The sequence below is a fragment of the Alligator mississippiensis genome, chromosome 13, assembly GCF_030867095.1.
Source record: "Alligator mississippiensis isolate rAllMis1 chromosome 13, rAllMis1, whole genome shotgun sequence".
NCBI classification, from domain to species: domain Eukaryota; kingdom Metazoa; phylum Chordata; order Crocodylia; family Alligatoridae; genus Alligator; species Alligator mississippiensis.
In genome coordinates, this window is record NC_081836.1 from 23,570,612 (window position 1) to 23,586,901 (window position 16,290).

Below are 16,290 nucleotides of genomic sequence, written 5' to 3' on the forward strand. Positions count from 1 at the left end.
ATCTTGTTTCACATCTTGTCAATTATGTAGATGGAATAGAAACATGGTTCAGCTAATCTAGAGACATGGGAACAGGCTTGCAGCTATGCTTTTTGATATAGTATCTCCTCTTGCTAATTATTACTTGTATTGCAGCACAGGCTAGTTCCAGGCACAGAGCAAATCCCCATTGTGTTAGGTGCCGTATAGACACAGAACAAAAAATCTAGGCCCATAGCACTGGCAATCCAGGTAAGAATTTAATAGTCTGCAGCAGTCTTAGTCCTGTCAGGTTTAGATGGAAGCAAAGGTTATAATCTGGATCTAAATCTCAAACATGCCAAAGTCTGGGAGTTGGAAGGAAGAGTCTGAGGTTGGTTCAACCCTGATCATCCACTATTAATTCCTTCTTGATTAGTTCTGTTCAAACCATTAGAAAGAACTTGTTCATAGTAAGGGTTGCCAGAATCTGGAATGGGCTTCCAAGTGCGGTGGTACTCTCCCCTACCTTGGGGGTCTTCAAGAGGAGACTGGACAAACACCTAGCTGGGGTCATCTGACCCCAGCACTCTTTCCTGTCCGGGGTAGGAGGTCAGACTCAATGACCTACTGAGGTCTCTTCCGACCCTGACATCTGTGAATCTATGAACCAGAGGTGCCAAGTACCCGGGTGCCTGAGGGTCTTGGACCCCCTCGAGAAAAGGGGAAAATCTGTTTACAAGAGGGCCTGCATTCCTGAATCAGAGTGATCACAGAATATAGGCAATTGCCATATGTGTACAGTACCTACATGTAAAGGTCCATGTACACAGAGGTCAGCATCCTCTTAATGGATAACACAGCTGCTCAGAGTAACACATGCGTTGCTTTAGCACCCTCCTGGTTAAACATCACCCAGAGCTTAACCAAAACAATATACTGATTGCCCCCGCGGATGTTCATGTGACAGTATAATCATAGGGAAGGCCAAAACACGTCGTGCACAGCCCAGTCCTGCACCCTTCTACCACACGCCTAGGTGATGGCTTTGTGAGGCTTCTTATCAACACGGAGATCCGACTCGACGCAAGTCTCAGCGCGACGTGGTGCTCCCTGCTCCAACGCGTGGGACATGTCAATGCTGCCCTCGAGATTTGTACGGGAGCTGCAAGCCACGAAACAGCGCCGGGTGGGCCAGAGCTTGGACGGACAATAGCGGTGCTGCGGGGCCGACAGCATCCGGACACAGCACCGCTGCTCCGACCACGTCGGACAAGGCCGGACATAACAGAGCTCGAGCAGCCCGGCCCGCGGCGCCGAGTCCCCCGCTCTCCCCGAGCCGGCGCCCGCAGCAGCCCCGCCTCCCCCAGCTCACCAACAGGAAACTGCACGCGCCGCTTGTAAACAGCGCGAGCCCCGGACCAGCCGCGCTGACGGCGCCCCGCAGCACCGCCCCCTCGCGCTCATTGGGGCACCAGATTTGTTTACCTTATATGGCCAGGTACTAACACAGCGTGCTTGGGGATTGGCTGTCCCGATAAACCATGCAGCTACGTCAGCCCCAACACAAATCTGCAAACAAAGCGGGGGCCCCTGGGAAATGGAGGCGCGGGCGCCGCCGGGCATGTGTTCCGGCCCAGGCGGGGGCGGCTCGCGCTCCCCCGCCGCTTGCTCGTGCTCGTGCCCTATAGGGCGAGTCCCGCCTCGCGCCTGTCGCAGGGAGCAGCGGCCCATCAGCCTGTCCGGGCCGGGCCCCAGCCGTAGAGAGCGGAGCTGGCCTCGGCTAGCCTTACCCCCACCCCGCGGAGCGCCCGGCTGGGGGCCGCAGCAGCACTACAGCTCCCGGCAGCCCCGCTTTGCCCCGCCCTGCCCGGCCGGTAGGGGCGAGGCTCCGCTGCCAGTCTCCTACAGTAAATATTTGTATGAGCCGGAGCCGGGCGCGATGGCTGGGCTGTGAGCGGCGCGGGGCGGCGGCGCGGCGCCATGTCCGGCAACATGGACGAGCTGAAGCACCAGGTCATGATCAACCAGTTCGTGCTGACCGCGGGCTGCGCCGCCGACCAGGCCAAGCAGCTGCTGCAGGCGGCGCACTGGCAGTTCGAGGTGAGCCGCGCGGCGCGTGTGCAGTGCCCGCCCTGCCGGGGGCCGAGGGCCGCGGTGGGCGGCCGGGGGCTCCCGGCAGGCGGCCCCGCTGCCCCGTGCTCGCGCCGCGTGCGGAGCCATGGCGGCCGCGCTGGGCTGCGGGGGAGAGCAGCAGCCTCCGCCTCCTTTGTCCGCCGCCAGCGGGGCGGGGTGCGGGGCCCGTCGGGGCTGGGGCAGCGGGGCAGGCCCTGGCGCCGGGACAGCTCGGAAGAGGATGGTCCCTTGGAGCTCGTCGCTGCAGCCCCAAGGCCAGGGCGCGCCTCGCGGCGGCCGAGCCTTGTGGAGCGCTGTGCCCGGGAGGGGCCGGGTCAGACAGGCCGAGGTGGCTCAGCCCTTGGATGGGCCTGCCCTCGGTCGAGCCAGTCCTGACGTTGCTGCTGGCTGTGCTGCCTGGCACCTGTGTCACGGTGCGTTCAGGGGCAACTAGCAGTCCCCCACCCCCCTCACACCAAGGAGCACTGATCTGACGCTGCCACCACTGGCCAGGCCCAGGGATGTGTGGGTTGGCATGGGATTTACTCTTCTGTACTCCTCAGTGTAAAGGAGAGGCCATTCCTACTGGCTCTGGAGATGCTGCTGGAGCATGCTGTGCTGGGATGTGTATCTACAGCTCTGTGATGCGTGCATGTGTGTGTGCCGAAGCATGTGCATGCATGTATACCTGAGGTGGACTGTGCATGAAGTGCCTGTGCAGCATGTGGCTGTGACTGTGTTTCCCAGTGCCAGCAAAATGGAACGCTTGCTGTGCTCCAGTGGTAAGGTTCCCACGCTGGGGGTAGCTGATTGGTAAAGGCCACCCAATTGGGAACAGACTTGCTGTCAAAGGGAAGCAGAAACCCAGCTTAGTGTAAACATTGGACTGTGCCACTTGGAGATACCCCTGCCTGTGTGGGGTATTGGGGTGCATTCTTGCAGTTCTGGTGCAACATCTCTTTGCATACTTATACTCTGTGATAGCGTCAGTGCAGCAGTAACTGCTTCTGTGTGCTATTCCATGTGCCGTGCAGACAAAATGACATCCCTGAGTCCCTCCCTATGTGCCTGCCTTCCCTAGGGTTTGATTCCCAAGTAACAGCAGGAAAAGAGATTTTGTAGGTTAAAGCTTCATCAGCTCCAGCTGCTTTTTCCTTTTACCCAAAGTTAGGATCCTCTGGTACATCTACTGATGGCTGTGGAAGTGACTGATGGCACACACAGGATTGTGATTTCAGGTAGGGAACATGCAGACAGACTTTCTGAATGTATTGCTTCTATGAGGGTCCCTGGAGGTAAAGAGCGTGCGTGCTTGAAGAGGGAGAGCTAGGGGAATAGTAAACAGGGCTCTTAATACAATTTTCTTCATGCAGCCCCAGCAGCTCTTTGTCTTGGTGATGGTTTTGACACTAATGGCACTGTCGTAATTAGTGTGCCTGTTTGGGATGCAAAAGGAGGTATGAATCGGTGCAGAGAGTAAGAGGTTTATATTGTATGCATTTGCCCCTTGTTCTATGTACAGTGCAGCCCTGATCTGTCAACGTGCCTCAGTGCAGCTTCTGAAAAATAGCCCCTGTAATGCAAAACACCCCCCAAATTAACCAGTAGGTCCAGTAACTCATGCTGTACAGTCCACCTGCTGTGAGAAGATTTCCAGATGCAAAATCAGAAGCAGCTGCACTATATCAAGTTGTCCACATGTGGGTGAGTGCAAATTCAAACAGATGAGAACCTCCATCTTCACTGGGATCAAGTGTGTACCATATTCACGGACTTGCTTATTTGCAGATGCTGTTAAAAAAGATCAATGTACTTGATTTGGGGAATATTGGATGCAAAACCCTAGAGGGTTAGAAATGTAGAAAGGGCCAGACTAGGATTTGGGGGTGTCATTTTGTCTGCAGGACACATAGGATAGTGTACACAGGGGCAGTTATTGCTGCACTGACACAAGTAACAGATCAATGTACCTGAATGCTCCACATTCCCATATGTAGCATGGTCTTGATCCTGATTACCATTATAAATCACGAGTAATCCTACTCGATCATGGGGAAAACCGACATGAGGAAAAAGTCAGAACCTACCTTCTATTACATGCAGAGCACTTGAAGCAGGAACATGTCTGAGAGAGCTATTTTCACAGTTAATGTTGCAGAAATTTGCCACCATTTGGTGAGTTGCACAAGTGTAAATAGCAGTCTCCTGGCCAAGGGTCTCCAGTGCTGGTTTGGCACTTGCATGACTCAGAGGAAGTTCAGCTGTAAACAAAGGCAGTGTGACGAGCAGTTACCATGTTACCATTCACTTTTAGTACAACGGTCAGATAATTCCCTTTGCAAAATGGCTGCTGGACATGCCTCTTTCCCTGAACTGGAGTATTTATTATATTGTGGCATTCTGAGGATATTGTTATTTTAGCTTCTGTGACCACTGCCGTTATGCTCACTGGCCCAGATCCTCAGTGAGTGTAATTCAGTGGAGCTGTGCTGATTTATACCCACTGAGGGTCTGGTCTGTTGAATGCTAGTTTCCAAAACACTGCTCTTGGAGCAAGATATTCCTCAGCTAGAGTAAGGATAACAGAATTGTGATCTCCTGGTTTTGTTGCATCCCATCTCTTTCTAAATAAAATCACAAGGTGTGCTGGGTACTAATGCTGTTTGATAGCCCCTGAACCCATGAGATTTCAGAAGCTCCAGTGCAGGTAAACAGAAAGCCCATCCCAGACCTCACTTTGTTTCGCTGCTCTCATCCCCCTGTATACAAGATGGTTTTCCCTTCCATCCTACTATTTAAACTGATATTTGAGAACTAAATTACCTGAAAGTAGTGAACCTTGAAGTGACTGGATGTCTAGTGACCAGAACAGCCAGAGCTTTTGGCTCTGCATCTTTAGGCTTGTTGTGGGAGAAGGTGGTATTTCCCTATGTAACCATAATGATGTAATTATACCATTCCTGCTATACGTGTGTGCCTTGAGAAGTGTTACTTTGGGATAGCTATGCTGGCTAGCCCCTGTCTACACAAACCCTTACATATACAGTCTCCCACAGCTTCGTCTAGATTCCAGATCCATGGGCTTAGAATGAGGCCCATGAACACCAAGCCACTTCCATAGCACTTGGGACATGTCTACTTAGCAACAGAAAGGTGCTGACTGGCTGCCGAACACCACATGGAGTGGGGCAGTCTCACATGACTGCAGCAGGGAGTTGCTAATTTGTTCTGGTGGTTTTGTTAGCCTGTTTAGAGGCTGTTGTCCAAGAGTTCTTACAGTGCTTGGATCCAGTTGTATTTCATGGTGCTTGGAGTGTCCTGTAGACCTAGGGGACAACCCTGTCAGACTCAGCAGTTCCAGAAGTGGTACTAGGTATCTGATATCTGGGGCCAAGAGGAATGTAACTTAGAAGGGCAGTTGCATGTTGGATGTGGGAGGGGAAGCAGTTCCAAGGATGATATTGTTTTAGTGTTAGATGATCAAAGTCTGTAACACATTCAGGCAAGCCTCGCAGTGCAACCATTTATGCTGTTTCTCAGTCATGGGATCTGGCAGGCTCTGAGAATTGTGTGCTTTGAAGAGTCAATCTCCAGCAATATCACTAGTACTCTGTTCCCTCCCATTTGATAGGGACCTGGAACATTTTTTTCTCCCTGTGTGTTTGCAGTTTGCTGCAGGGATGTTGTCTTTGTTGCTACAGTTTTGGGGATAAGCCTGGCTATGTGCCCAAACTAGATTGGGTGTGCCACACCTCTTCTTCTGGAAGGATGTGGCTGAGGAACTGGTCTAAGTGTTACCATGTCCCCAAGTTCCAGTGTGCACCAGGTGGTGTTAATTATGACAGTTCAAGAAAGGACCACAGCTCCACCCAGCCAACAGCAGGGAACTAGGAAAGGTTTCAGTGAGACATTTAAAGAGAGTCCATGAGACCAATTGTGAAATACAAGGGAAAATTTGCAAGCATGTCCAGGGCTTGAGTCCTGTTTCTCTTGTTTGTCTGAACTAGAGTCTCCATTGAATTCAGGAGGATGACACTGCAGTAGAAGCAGAGTGAGAGGGGAATCAGATGCGTGCATATGTGAGAACTTCAGGTTCCCAGCTCAGTTCTGACATGGGTTATTGAATTCTGTATTGCTGCCTGCATGCAAAAGCTTGCTGCCCTTTATACCCCCTGCTTCATCCTCTGATCTATTGCTTGCAAATATAGCCAACAAGCACCTTGTGGGGATGACACTTATGGACCTATGGGTCACTTCTGGCCAGGTGCCATTATTGAACTTTGGGGCCTGGAGCAAATAATGCAAAGGTCCTATTTTAACCAGTTATGACTAGCGGGGGGTCACACACTGTGCTGCTTGTGCAAGCTGAGCTCACTGCACTTAGCAGGGGTGTGCTGCCTGCTGCCATCCCTCATGTTCCCTGGGTACCACCCTCATTTCAGGATCCCCTGCAACACCCTCAGTCTCTCCTTCATTCCATAATGTCATAAAGTACCAGATACAGTGCAAGCGTAGCTAGGTAAGTCATTTGTATCCATATTGTGGGTTCACTTGGCATGGAGGTCAGAGGTAAAATGGGATACGGTGCTAGAGGTGATGGAACTATTTAGCAGGTATCAAGCAATCTCTGTGTTGTCCCATTGCCAGGGAGCTTGGATTTCCCCTTATCACAGTATTTCTTTCCTGTCTCAGGGAGGTAGTTCATGCAGTACGTCAACATTATAAACACAGTTGAGATGGCTAGGGTGCATAGTGATGCCAGAAGGAGTTGATGATGGCTCCATTGCTTAGTTCTTTGATCTGTAGGCAGTTGCAGAGCCACTTGGAGCTGATGGGTCTGCTAACCAGGAGCTAGGAGCAGTGTGTGCCTCCATCACCCCATCTAGTTTTCACCAAAATCAATAGTCCACTGATGCTTAGAATATTTCTTGATGTTTCAACTTGATCAGATTGCAGCATTCCACACAAACAGCCAGCAACTGGCTCCAGCCCTTGACTAATGCCTCATCTTCATCCAGGGCCTGAGGCATCTAAAAGCTCTCCAGCAGTTGGCTTCCCCTCCCAGAGTTTTGTTAGTATCAAAAAGTTCTGCTACATAATGCAACATGATGAGTAGAGTAGGCTGCTAACAGAGGCCAGCTACAATCCAAGCTCATGTCCTTGCCCAACTTGACCTGACCCAGCCCACTTCTTACAAGCAGAAGTGTCTTCTTCAGTTGGTAAACTGCCACCATCCTATGCTCCTGCAGTTTCCTTCATTCTTGTTCTCTATACTTGTCCCAGTAATGCTGTGGTTAGGGAGACCCAGTTCCCCCAGCAGTTAACTTCCAGGTGTGTGCTTTGCTACTCTTTCACGTGTGAAAAGTGTCCAAATTTCTGGCAGTTTGGGCAGACTTGTAAACGTTAATGCAATTGAAAATAAAGCCCCCACTGTTCTCCTGTTTGCTCATAGGGAAAGTCAGAGAGTGGTATATTCAGATTAGCCTGTCAGTGGGCATGTCTACACTTGCATTTACAGCGCAGTAAGTGTTTTTTATGCTGGCATCTACACATGCAGGCATTACAGCACAGTAACATTGTGTGTAGACTGACTTGGGACTAAAGTTGGTCCCAAGTCAGTCCGCACACACAGGGTTACTTCATAGTAAAGCATCTATACGTGCTTTACTGCTCAATAACTACTCGGGAGTCATGCAGGTAGCAAATTTATGCCCAAGTTGGTGTAAGTCACCATAGTTTCTGCACAATACGGGCGTGTCTGTGTAGACGGTAACTATGCATGTGTAGACACGCCTGGTAAGTAGGAATGCTCCCTGACTTCTTCCCCTTCACCTCTAGAGGGCACCAAAGAGTTTTTGTCCCCATACCTATTCTCCTTCCCAGGGTTGCCAACCCAAAAAAGGTTTTTACTGACAACCAAACTTTTTTTTTTATTGACATAAGTGTTACACCTACATTATGTAAAACATCTGCCAGGCCCTGGATGGTAGTAACAAGGATTGGGTCAAATTTAAGGGTTTAATGCCAACTAAAGTTTTTCCTTGACTGCAGCAGTAGTTTTCCACCATACTATGCCCACCCCAGAGGTCCCATACTCAACTCCACACACTGGCATCCCTAACAGCAGTTTGCACTGTGCTGACCCCCCACCAGCTTTCCCACCAGTCGCAGCCCTGATCCTCTCAACACGGCACAGAATCCTTACCTGCTGCCTCTCCCTGCTCCCAGCCCTGCAGCTCCATCCTGGCTGCCCCACCCTGTCCTGTCCCATACCTCAGACTGCCTGGGGCCACGTGGTCCCTGTTAACAGTCAGGCAACAGCCAGGATGCAGCAGCAACACATGGCTGGGGGAAGGGGGGGCTCCGGTGGGACACAAAACCCTGATGAGAGTTCCCTGTGGCATACCTCAAACTCAAGACAGTGCTGCTTTGCTCTGTCCGCATGTCAGCATTTGCATCCTACCACAGTCTGATGACAAATCTTTTATCTTTATGGTTTGTTAGTTTTTTATGGACCTTATAGACATTTTAAAAGATTAGGGCTAAGCTCGTAGACTGTTGGCAGCCCTGCTCCCTCCCCAGACCTACCCAAGAGGCTAGCCTGCTGGTGCTTAGAACCACTGTACAAGATGTCTGTGTAGATCAGGGGCAGGCAATTATTTCGGGCAGAGGGTGGCTTACCACATTGTGGCAAGCTGTCAAGGGCTGCATGGGTAGCCCTGCCCCTTGACTGGTGCCCTGCCCCCTGGCTGCCATCTTGGGATCAGAAGTCCCACCCCCTAACTCCCCCTGGCCTTTGCTACCAGAAGTTCCTCCTCTTGCCCCAAGAAATACTCCTTTCAGCAAGGGGCTTTGCCATCCTGGAACCAGAAAAATACCAAATTTATATTGTAAAAATCAAACGTCTACAGCATTCATTAATTTCATTTCAAAAAATATTTTTGTCCTGATTAACATGTGTTTGTGTAGTATACACAGAGATGATGATAGCATAAGAGTAAAACTTCACTTTAAGCTATTGTATACTGTGGGGGGGTATGGGGGGTGGGTATAGGTTTGTGAGGGGCTGTGGGTATATGGAGTGTGGGGGTTTTGTGGGGGGGTGGGTAGGTGTGGGGTGAGGGAGCGTGTGAGTGTGGATATGTGGGGTGTAGGTGAGTATGGGGTTTGTGGAGGGGAGAGTGGCTGGGGTGTGTGAGGGGCTGTGGGGGTCTGCATGTATGGCAGTGCAAAGCGGGGTTTGGGTGCATGTGTATGGTGGGGTATGTGTGTGAGACTTGCCCTATATGAACACATACACCCCTTCCTGCTCTTGGCCCCAAGGTACTGGTGCAGCCCTGTACTCCCACAGTCCGGTGATGCAGCCAGGAGCCACATGGTGCTGGAGGCTGGTGTGCAGGGAAGAGGCCTCTGGCAGAGGCTTCCAGTTGGGGGTAGGGTGGGGAGGGGGCCGGCTGGCCGGCTTGCTTTGCTCCGGAGTTTTGTCATCTTTGACAGGCAGCCAGGAGCAGATAAATATTAATTATCTAAACTTTTTAGGTGCCCAGCGGGCCGTATAGAGTGGCCTGGGTGGACCGGATTTTGCCCGCCCCTAGTGTAGATGCTAATTAGCTGCAAGCCTGACAAGTTGCCATTGTGGGCCCTAAATGCTGCAAACTGGGCACCCTGTGTTCTATGGCAGTGTCCTTCTCTTCACAGTCTTTCTAAAACTGTTTTATTGAGTTGCTGGTTAACAGCTGCTGGGTCCTGCCCCAGAGGTAACAGCCTGTTGGTGGTGGCTGCAGTGAAACCTGGCAGGGAACCCTTTGAGGATCTGTAAGGGATTTTGGTGAAAAAACTTATCTGAGAGCTGGATGCTACTACTGCTGTTTTATTAGTAGTGGCTGAATTGATGGCTTCCAGAGTATTTCGGTGATAAGTGTTCTGATGGAAGTCCCGCGCACATACAACATACAGTAAAGCACTGCGGGCTGGAATCTATTTTTTGCTTCAACAGTATAAAACAATGTCTTGGCTGAAGCTACTCCTGATATACATCAAGGGAGAGAAGGACCAGACCCTTCTGTCCAAGACACTCTTATCTGAATCCACTTGGGTGATTATCCTCCTTAGTCTCCCACACTCCCATTTTTATCCAACTTACTTAAATGTTCCTTCAAATGTCAGAGGAGAAGGATGAGGCTGGGCTGGCAACAAGCTCAGTCTTAGCACCTGCACAGACACGGCCATGCATTTGTGCCTTTCGTGCACTCTGAGCCTTCAGATCCTGCAGTGAAGCTTAGGTGGGAGACCTCCTCCGTGTGGCATGGGCTCTTGCCAACCTGGTGGGAAGGGCTTGTCCCTGTGTGTCTGACAGAGTATGCCAGAGCCCAGCATGGCTTTAGGGATGTTATATGCTGGGATGAGACAACACTAAGGTCTTGGCTAACTGTGATTATTCTAGATCCTCTAGCACAGAGGTCAGTAGTGTGTCAGGATCAGTGGGACAAAATAACCTAGCTCGGTCTGAGGTGGGCTGGCTTATCTGACATAGCCACTGCCACTGCTTCTCCCTGATGCATGGATGAAGCCCCCTGCCAGTAAAACACTACAGGAACCCCAACTTTGTGGGCTGTATAGAATTACTCTGTGGCCTGGATTAGACCTGTGGGGCTGTCGGTTGCCAACCCCTGCTCTAGCACTTTCCATGAGAGTTTGCATGCTAACCCTGATTCTCTTGTCCAGATCTAGCCCTTGCTCTAAATGCCCCCTGCCACCCCAGTTGGATTTGATATTCTTTGCCTTCTGTGCTAAACAACTGCATGACATTGCTGTAAGCAGGTACAAACCTGCTGGGCTCTACCTGAGAAGTGACTCCTTTTCCCAGTGGATGTAGTGGTACCTGTGTGCATAATGGTATCTGTTGGTCTAACATGAAACCAGACAGCAAACACACTTTGCTCTTCAGAAACTCAGGAGCAACTGCCTATGCACCATAGCTTACCTATCTGTATATTTCACACAGAGAAGTAGGAGTGAGACAGCTATTGTGAGGCAGCTTGTACTGCCCAAGGAGGCAATGCTGGGTGTTGGCAGGGTGTTGAAGCCAGTACTCAGCGGGGTCCTTTGCATTGGGGCTCACAAGGGGCTGAAGCTGATGGAGATTCCTGGATTTTGACACACTGGTTAGCGTTTCTTCATGATCTTTCTGGAATCCCATGCTCCAGTGAGCAGGGTGTTGGTAGGCAAGAACCAGCTGTGCTGATCCAAGAGCAGAGCAGTGTCCTAAGGCCCTGGTCTTGTAGCCTGTCTTGGTGTGTGAGGCCCAGCGTGTGGGCTGTAGTGGGCTGAGCAAAGCAAATGCCTCCTTCACAGCCCCAATGACAAATCTCTTCCTTCTTCTTTGCAGACCGCGCTCAGTGCATTTTTCCAAGAAACAAACATCCCTTACAGCCATCACCATCAGATGGTAAGTGGTTCCCCAGCCCTTTGCCTTGCTGAATCAGGAGAAGAGCAGTGGCTGCTGTGCACACCTGAGCTGCTATTGCCAGAGTGCAGAGGACAGGCACACACAGTAAAGCCATGTGTGGAGAGGGGCTGGGGTGCATGTCCTGCCAAGCAAGCTTCCTGTGGAGAATAGCAGAGACTGGGCTGTATCCTGAGAGTGTCCTGTGGGGAGATCCCTGTGTCCCAGAGTGTGTGTTCAGTCACCTTATCCAGCAAGAGCTAGCACTGCTGGCGTGGCTTGCAGTTTGCCCCATACAGCAGCAGGGGGGGGTTGGCAGCTCTTCTGGGGAAAAACCAGGAAGAGGAAGCTGTACTTTGAAGCTTGCTAATGTGAAGCAGAGACTGTGCGACACAAGGGAGGGGCAGGGTGGGAACTGGCATTGGAAAAGGAGGACTGGGCAGGCATAGGGGTGGGGACAGTCCACAGCCTTGTGGCCTTCCCAGGAGGAAGTTCTTCAGAAAGCCTGTGTGCAGGGAGGTGGTTGGGGATGAACACAGTCCACTGGTGCCACATTCCTGCACATTCAATTAACTGATTTGCTGCAGCTTCTGGACAGAACAGCAATGTAGTAAGGAATAGTAACCTCTTTCCCAGGACCCTGGATCAGCTCCCATCCATGCCACATGAGTCTCTCACACAGCTGCCTGGGGAAGCTCAGACTCTGTGAGGGCCCCGAGCACAGCCCACTCCACACACGCTAGGGCTTCCCAGAGCTGCTGTGTGTTAGGTATGTGGCAGCTCGCACTGGTGATGGCAGGCAGCCTACCCTGGTGGAAGGTGCTGCTGGATCCATTGCGACAGGCCTTGAGGGCACTTGGCCTTGAGAGCCTTCTTTGTCACCCAGGGGTGAGGTGTAAGGATACCAGGTTGCTCTGCTCTTTGCACTGGCCACAGCAGTGCCAGACCCAGCTTGCCCTCATGCGGTTCACGAAACTCTGCTATATACCAGCCGCCTCAGTCCTGCTCTGAGGCCAGGGGGCTGGACCAAGTTCTGCTCGGCATCTGTATGCAGCCAGAGCCAGGGCACTGACCCCAGCCCGTCTTCTACTCCAGAGTCGAGATCCATCTCCTTGTAGCCATGTGGCCTGGTTGGCTCCTCCTGTGAATGCCCCTTCCCTCCCCTTCCCCAAGGCAACAGCCCTTCCCCCATTATGTCTCAGCCCCACAACAGTCCCTGGGCTGCCCATACCTTGCCCCTTTAACTCTCCTGCTAGTGTGGCCTGTAATCTGCTAGGTCAGATGTCTCAGGGATTTGCTGCTTGCTGTGGCCTCATTTTACTGCATTTCTCTGGGACCAGCAGGGATTTGCAGCATGCAGTGAGTGTTTGGAGTAAAGCACCCAGCAAGGCCTGATGCGTTCTGGCAGCTGAGGGTGTGAGGATCGCCTTGTTGCTCTCCACTCCAGCAGGATACAGAGCTTTGCAGGACTGGATGCTTTCGAACCCTTGAAGAATCAGACCTCCAGTGCAGCGCAGGGCAGGCTGTATGCAGCCTGTCGGACTGACTCGAGGTTACTGCCCTGGGTCAGGCCTTCAGAATTGGTTCGGGGGAGCCCTGGCTTTGGAGCCCAAGCCATCCTAGATCACATTTCTTCCCTGGGGAGCTACCAAGCAAGGATGATGGGCAGTGGTAGCTGAGCATACGCCAGGGACTGTGGTGTCTGTGTTGTGGTGCACAGGGCTGTATCAGAGCACTAGTAGTTTTTCCAGCACTGACTTTGAGTTCCCCTTTCCCCTCCTGTGAACATGGTATTCCACATCCATGTTCCTTGTGATCACTGTCTCACATCTGAAGGCTCTGGTGCTGGGGAGGTGGCAAAGCAAAGCAGGCTCCCAAGGGCACTGTTTGCCCTTGGTCCTGTTGGGGACCTTTGAGTGCTTGAAGGAGGATTAATCCTCAGGAACCTTAAGTAATCACTGTGCTGGAAGCAGCCCTGTTCCAGGTTGTAACAGAACTTCAGCCACCTGGCACACCTCACCTGCCACCCCTCTGATAAGTGTCAGAATGGTGGGTTTTGTAGTCACAATATTGAGGTGTTCAGTTAGCATAGGCCCTACTGGCACTAGGCAGTGCTGCACCACAGGGAGCAGGGTGGGGGTCCAGTAGAAGCAATAGCATAATTAGGGGTGGGCAAGTGTGGAACACACCCTGGGCACCAAATTAGGGGGGGTGCCAGAATCGCCTCTCACCCCCTGCAGAAACCACAGACCAACAGTGTTGCCAGGCTGTGAACTCCAAAACAGTTCCCAGCTGTCATTGCTTTAGGAGCAGCTGGGGTGAGCAGAGCATGTGGGAGCAGCTCTATCGGGACTGTTTTGGGAGTCCCTGTATGGCAATGCTTCCGTGTTGTGGACTTCCCCCAGCCACTCTCAGAACTGCCTCCCAGCTCCTGGAACCAAGTGTCCCTCTGGCTTTCCTACATGGTTTGTCCCAGGTGCCAACTCAGCTTCTTGTGCCACTGAATAGGAGGCGTAGTTGGTTACTACCCTCAGTTCCCCAGTGCAGTAGAAGTGGGTGCTATACTGCACAAAGTGCAGTAGGGGTTCAGCAAGAGGCTGTCAGTTGGGGGCCTTGGGAAAGGGAGAATGAGCAGTGCAGAGGGTTCCTCCTGCAGCAGCAGTAGAGGCACAGGAGGACTAAGGGGCGTCTGCAAAGCTGCTTGTGCTTGTGGGGGAGAGGCCAGGACTGGAACAGCTTAGGGGCTGCAGAGCAAAACTGAGGAGCTTTGTCAGCATCCCTCCTGCCTTCCTGCTCCCTGGCTTGTGCCTGCTTCCCCCAGCCCTGCCCGCCTTAGCCTGGCTACTGTTGCGGTAGGAGGCCACCCAAAAAAACCTGTGGTTCTTTAGGGTTCTGTTGTAATGGCTCAGCTGTTGGTGTTCCTCCCTTCCTAGTACAAGAGACTGAAGGAAAGAGAGACGGAATACCCTGTGGACATACTCTGCCTGGAGCTGGCTGCTTGCTGCTCTCTAGCATGGGGTGGGAGAGGCTGTGCCCCTGACTACCATCTGCCTCTCTGTTTTTCTACAGATGTGTACTCCTGCCAACACGCCAGCCACTCCCCCAAACTTCCCAGATGCCCTCACCATGTTCTCCCGCCTTAAGGCCTCTGAAAGCTTCAACAGCAGCAGCCCTGTGGCATCGATGGCGACTTCTCCTCCGCCCCCACCCCCACCACTCCCCCAGCATGGAGGCTTCAACTCTGCCTGGCCTGCAGCCTCACCTCCCAGCCAGCAGCCTCAGCAGAGCATGTGGACTCCAGCCCTGCCCTCGCAGCCTTCAGGCTGGCCTGCCACAGTCTCCCAACAGGCCACTTCAGAACAGAAGGCTAATGTGACCATGGAGGCTGAGAGATGAGGCTGTGGAGAAGTAAGAACACAGTGAGGGGAAGGCCCCCATGATCCCTGTGTTCGTTTTTTTCTTTTTTTCTTTTTTTGTCCTTTCCCAAGGAGCAGTGGAATTTGGCTGCCTTGGAGACTGGCAACTATAGACAAGCAGACACAAACAAATAGCCACCTTGCATGGGTTTGGTTTGAAGTAGTTTTTACTTGTCCTAGAACTGAATGGAGCTCCCCAGGGACACACGGAATCTGCACCAGATGTGGGAGCTGTCAGTAGCCTCTGCGTCCAGCAACCTGATTTTATAGGAGTCTCTCAACATGGGGATGTCCTTCCCCACCTGTTTGGGATGCTGGAGTTTTGCATGCAAGTGACAATTACTGAAGAAGGAGTCCCTTCTTGCTGATCCAGCCACCCCTTCCCAGCACTGACTAGGGTCCCACTGTCAAGCAGAATGGGATTGAGAGTCATGTGTGTCTCCCCTCCTCTCTGCTCCTCTCAGGACCCCACCCACCCTGCTGAGTAGGGCAGGGAGTGGAGAGAAGATGCCCAGTGATTTTTTTTTTTTTTTTTTTTTTTTTTCAAAAGGAAAAGCCCCATTTCTGCTCAGCTGTAGGGCTGGAACCCTCACCCTCTCTGATACAAACTGAGTGCAGAGTGAGTGGGAAAGGGAATGCAGGCTCCTTTGAAGATATTTAGCATCTTTTTTTTAATTAAGCCAACTCTCTACTTTCTACAAAAGGGATGCACCCCCTCTCTGAGCCCCTGGGGTCAGATTCCTCCAGGCATCTGTAAATGGGGTTGGTTGGATGTAGGCAGGCAGTAAGCTGGCCTGGTCTGGCTGATGCCATGTTTCCTCAGGCCCCCTGGGGCAGGGGTTGGGCAGAAGGTACATTTACATGATGTGGTGTAAGCCCCACAGAGGCTGGAATTGTTTTTAAACCCTCTGTTCTTTTCTCCTTGTGGATGAGAGTCCTGCCAGGCACACTGGCAGTGCGAGGCCTGGGTGCTTCGCAGCAGCCACCTGCAATACACGTTCTTCTGCTTTGACCCTAGTGTCTTTGCTTTTGTTCACAGCAGTTGAGGGAGGCAGGAAGCTGTTTCTGGGACCAGGGATCCTAGGTGGCTCTGTCCCCAAGGCTGCCATGAGCTGCTGCCGGTGGATTGGGCAACATGTCTTGCCCTCCAGACTAAGCCAAGCTGACAGGGGTAGGTGCTCACACAAAGCCAGAACTCTGAGAGAGAAGAGATCCTGGCTAACAGTGCAGCAGCAGGAGGCTTTCCTTACCCATTCCAGAGTAACCCCAGGGTCAGTGTGCACCCCAGCCTGAGTCCACTGTCTGAGTGAGAGAGCCTGGGGAGGGGGAGGGCACAAAGCATCAAGGTCCCACAGG

The 16,290-nt window shown here is 52.1% G+C and overlaps 1 protein-coding gene and 1 long non-coding RNA gene across 2 annotated transcripts; one reads left to right on the forward strand and one right to left on the reverse strand.

Annotated features, from left to right (window-relative positions):
- Positions 1-226: 226 nt before the first annotated feature.
- Positions 227-1,696, reverse strand: LOC132244689 (uncharacterized). Its single transcript, XR_009456426.1, has 2 exons — positions 1,334-1,696; positions 227-1,123 (listed from the first exon to the last, which is right to left on the reverse strand). It is a non-coding gene; the product is annotated as an uncharacterized LOC132244689 (long non-coding RNA).
- Positions 1,697-1,846: 150 nt separating this feature from the next.
- UBALD1 (UBA like domain containing 1) lies at positions 1,847-15,946 on the forward strand. The gene is made up of 3 exons (XM_006259111.4): positions 1,847-2,061; positions 11,462-11,521; positions 14,588-15,946. The coding sequence occupies exons 1-3, from the start codon at positions 1,942-1,944 to the stop codon at positions 14,912-14,914; spliced, it is 507 nt and encodes a 168-aa protein (XP_006259173.1). The 5' UTR covers positions 1,847-1,941; the 3' UTR covers positions 14,915-15,946.
- The last annotated feature ends 344 nt before the right edge of the window (positions 15,947-16,290 follow it).

What these genes read in the sequence shown, in the direction of transcription:
- UBALD1 (XM_006259111.4), top strand. Translation starts at nt 1,942, where the DNA reads ATGTCCGGCAACATGGACGAGCTGAAGCACCAGGTCATGATCAACCAG. An exon ending in CGGCGCACTGGCAGTTCGAG is followed by an intron (nt 2,062 to 11,461) that starts GTGAGCCGCGCG and finishes TCTTCTTTGCAG; the next exon opens with ACCGCGCTCAGTGCATTTTT. An exon ending in ACAGCCATCACCATCAGATG is followed by an intron (nt 11,522 to 14,587) that starts GTAAGTGGTTCC and finishes GTTTTTCTACAG; the next exon opens with ATGTGTACTCCTGCCAACAC.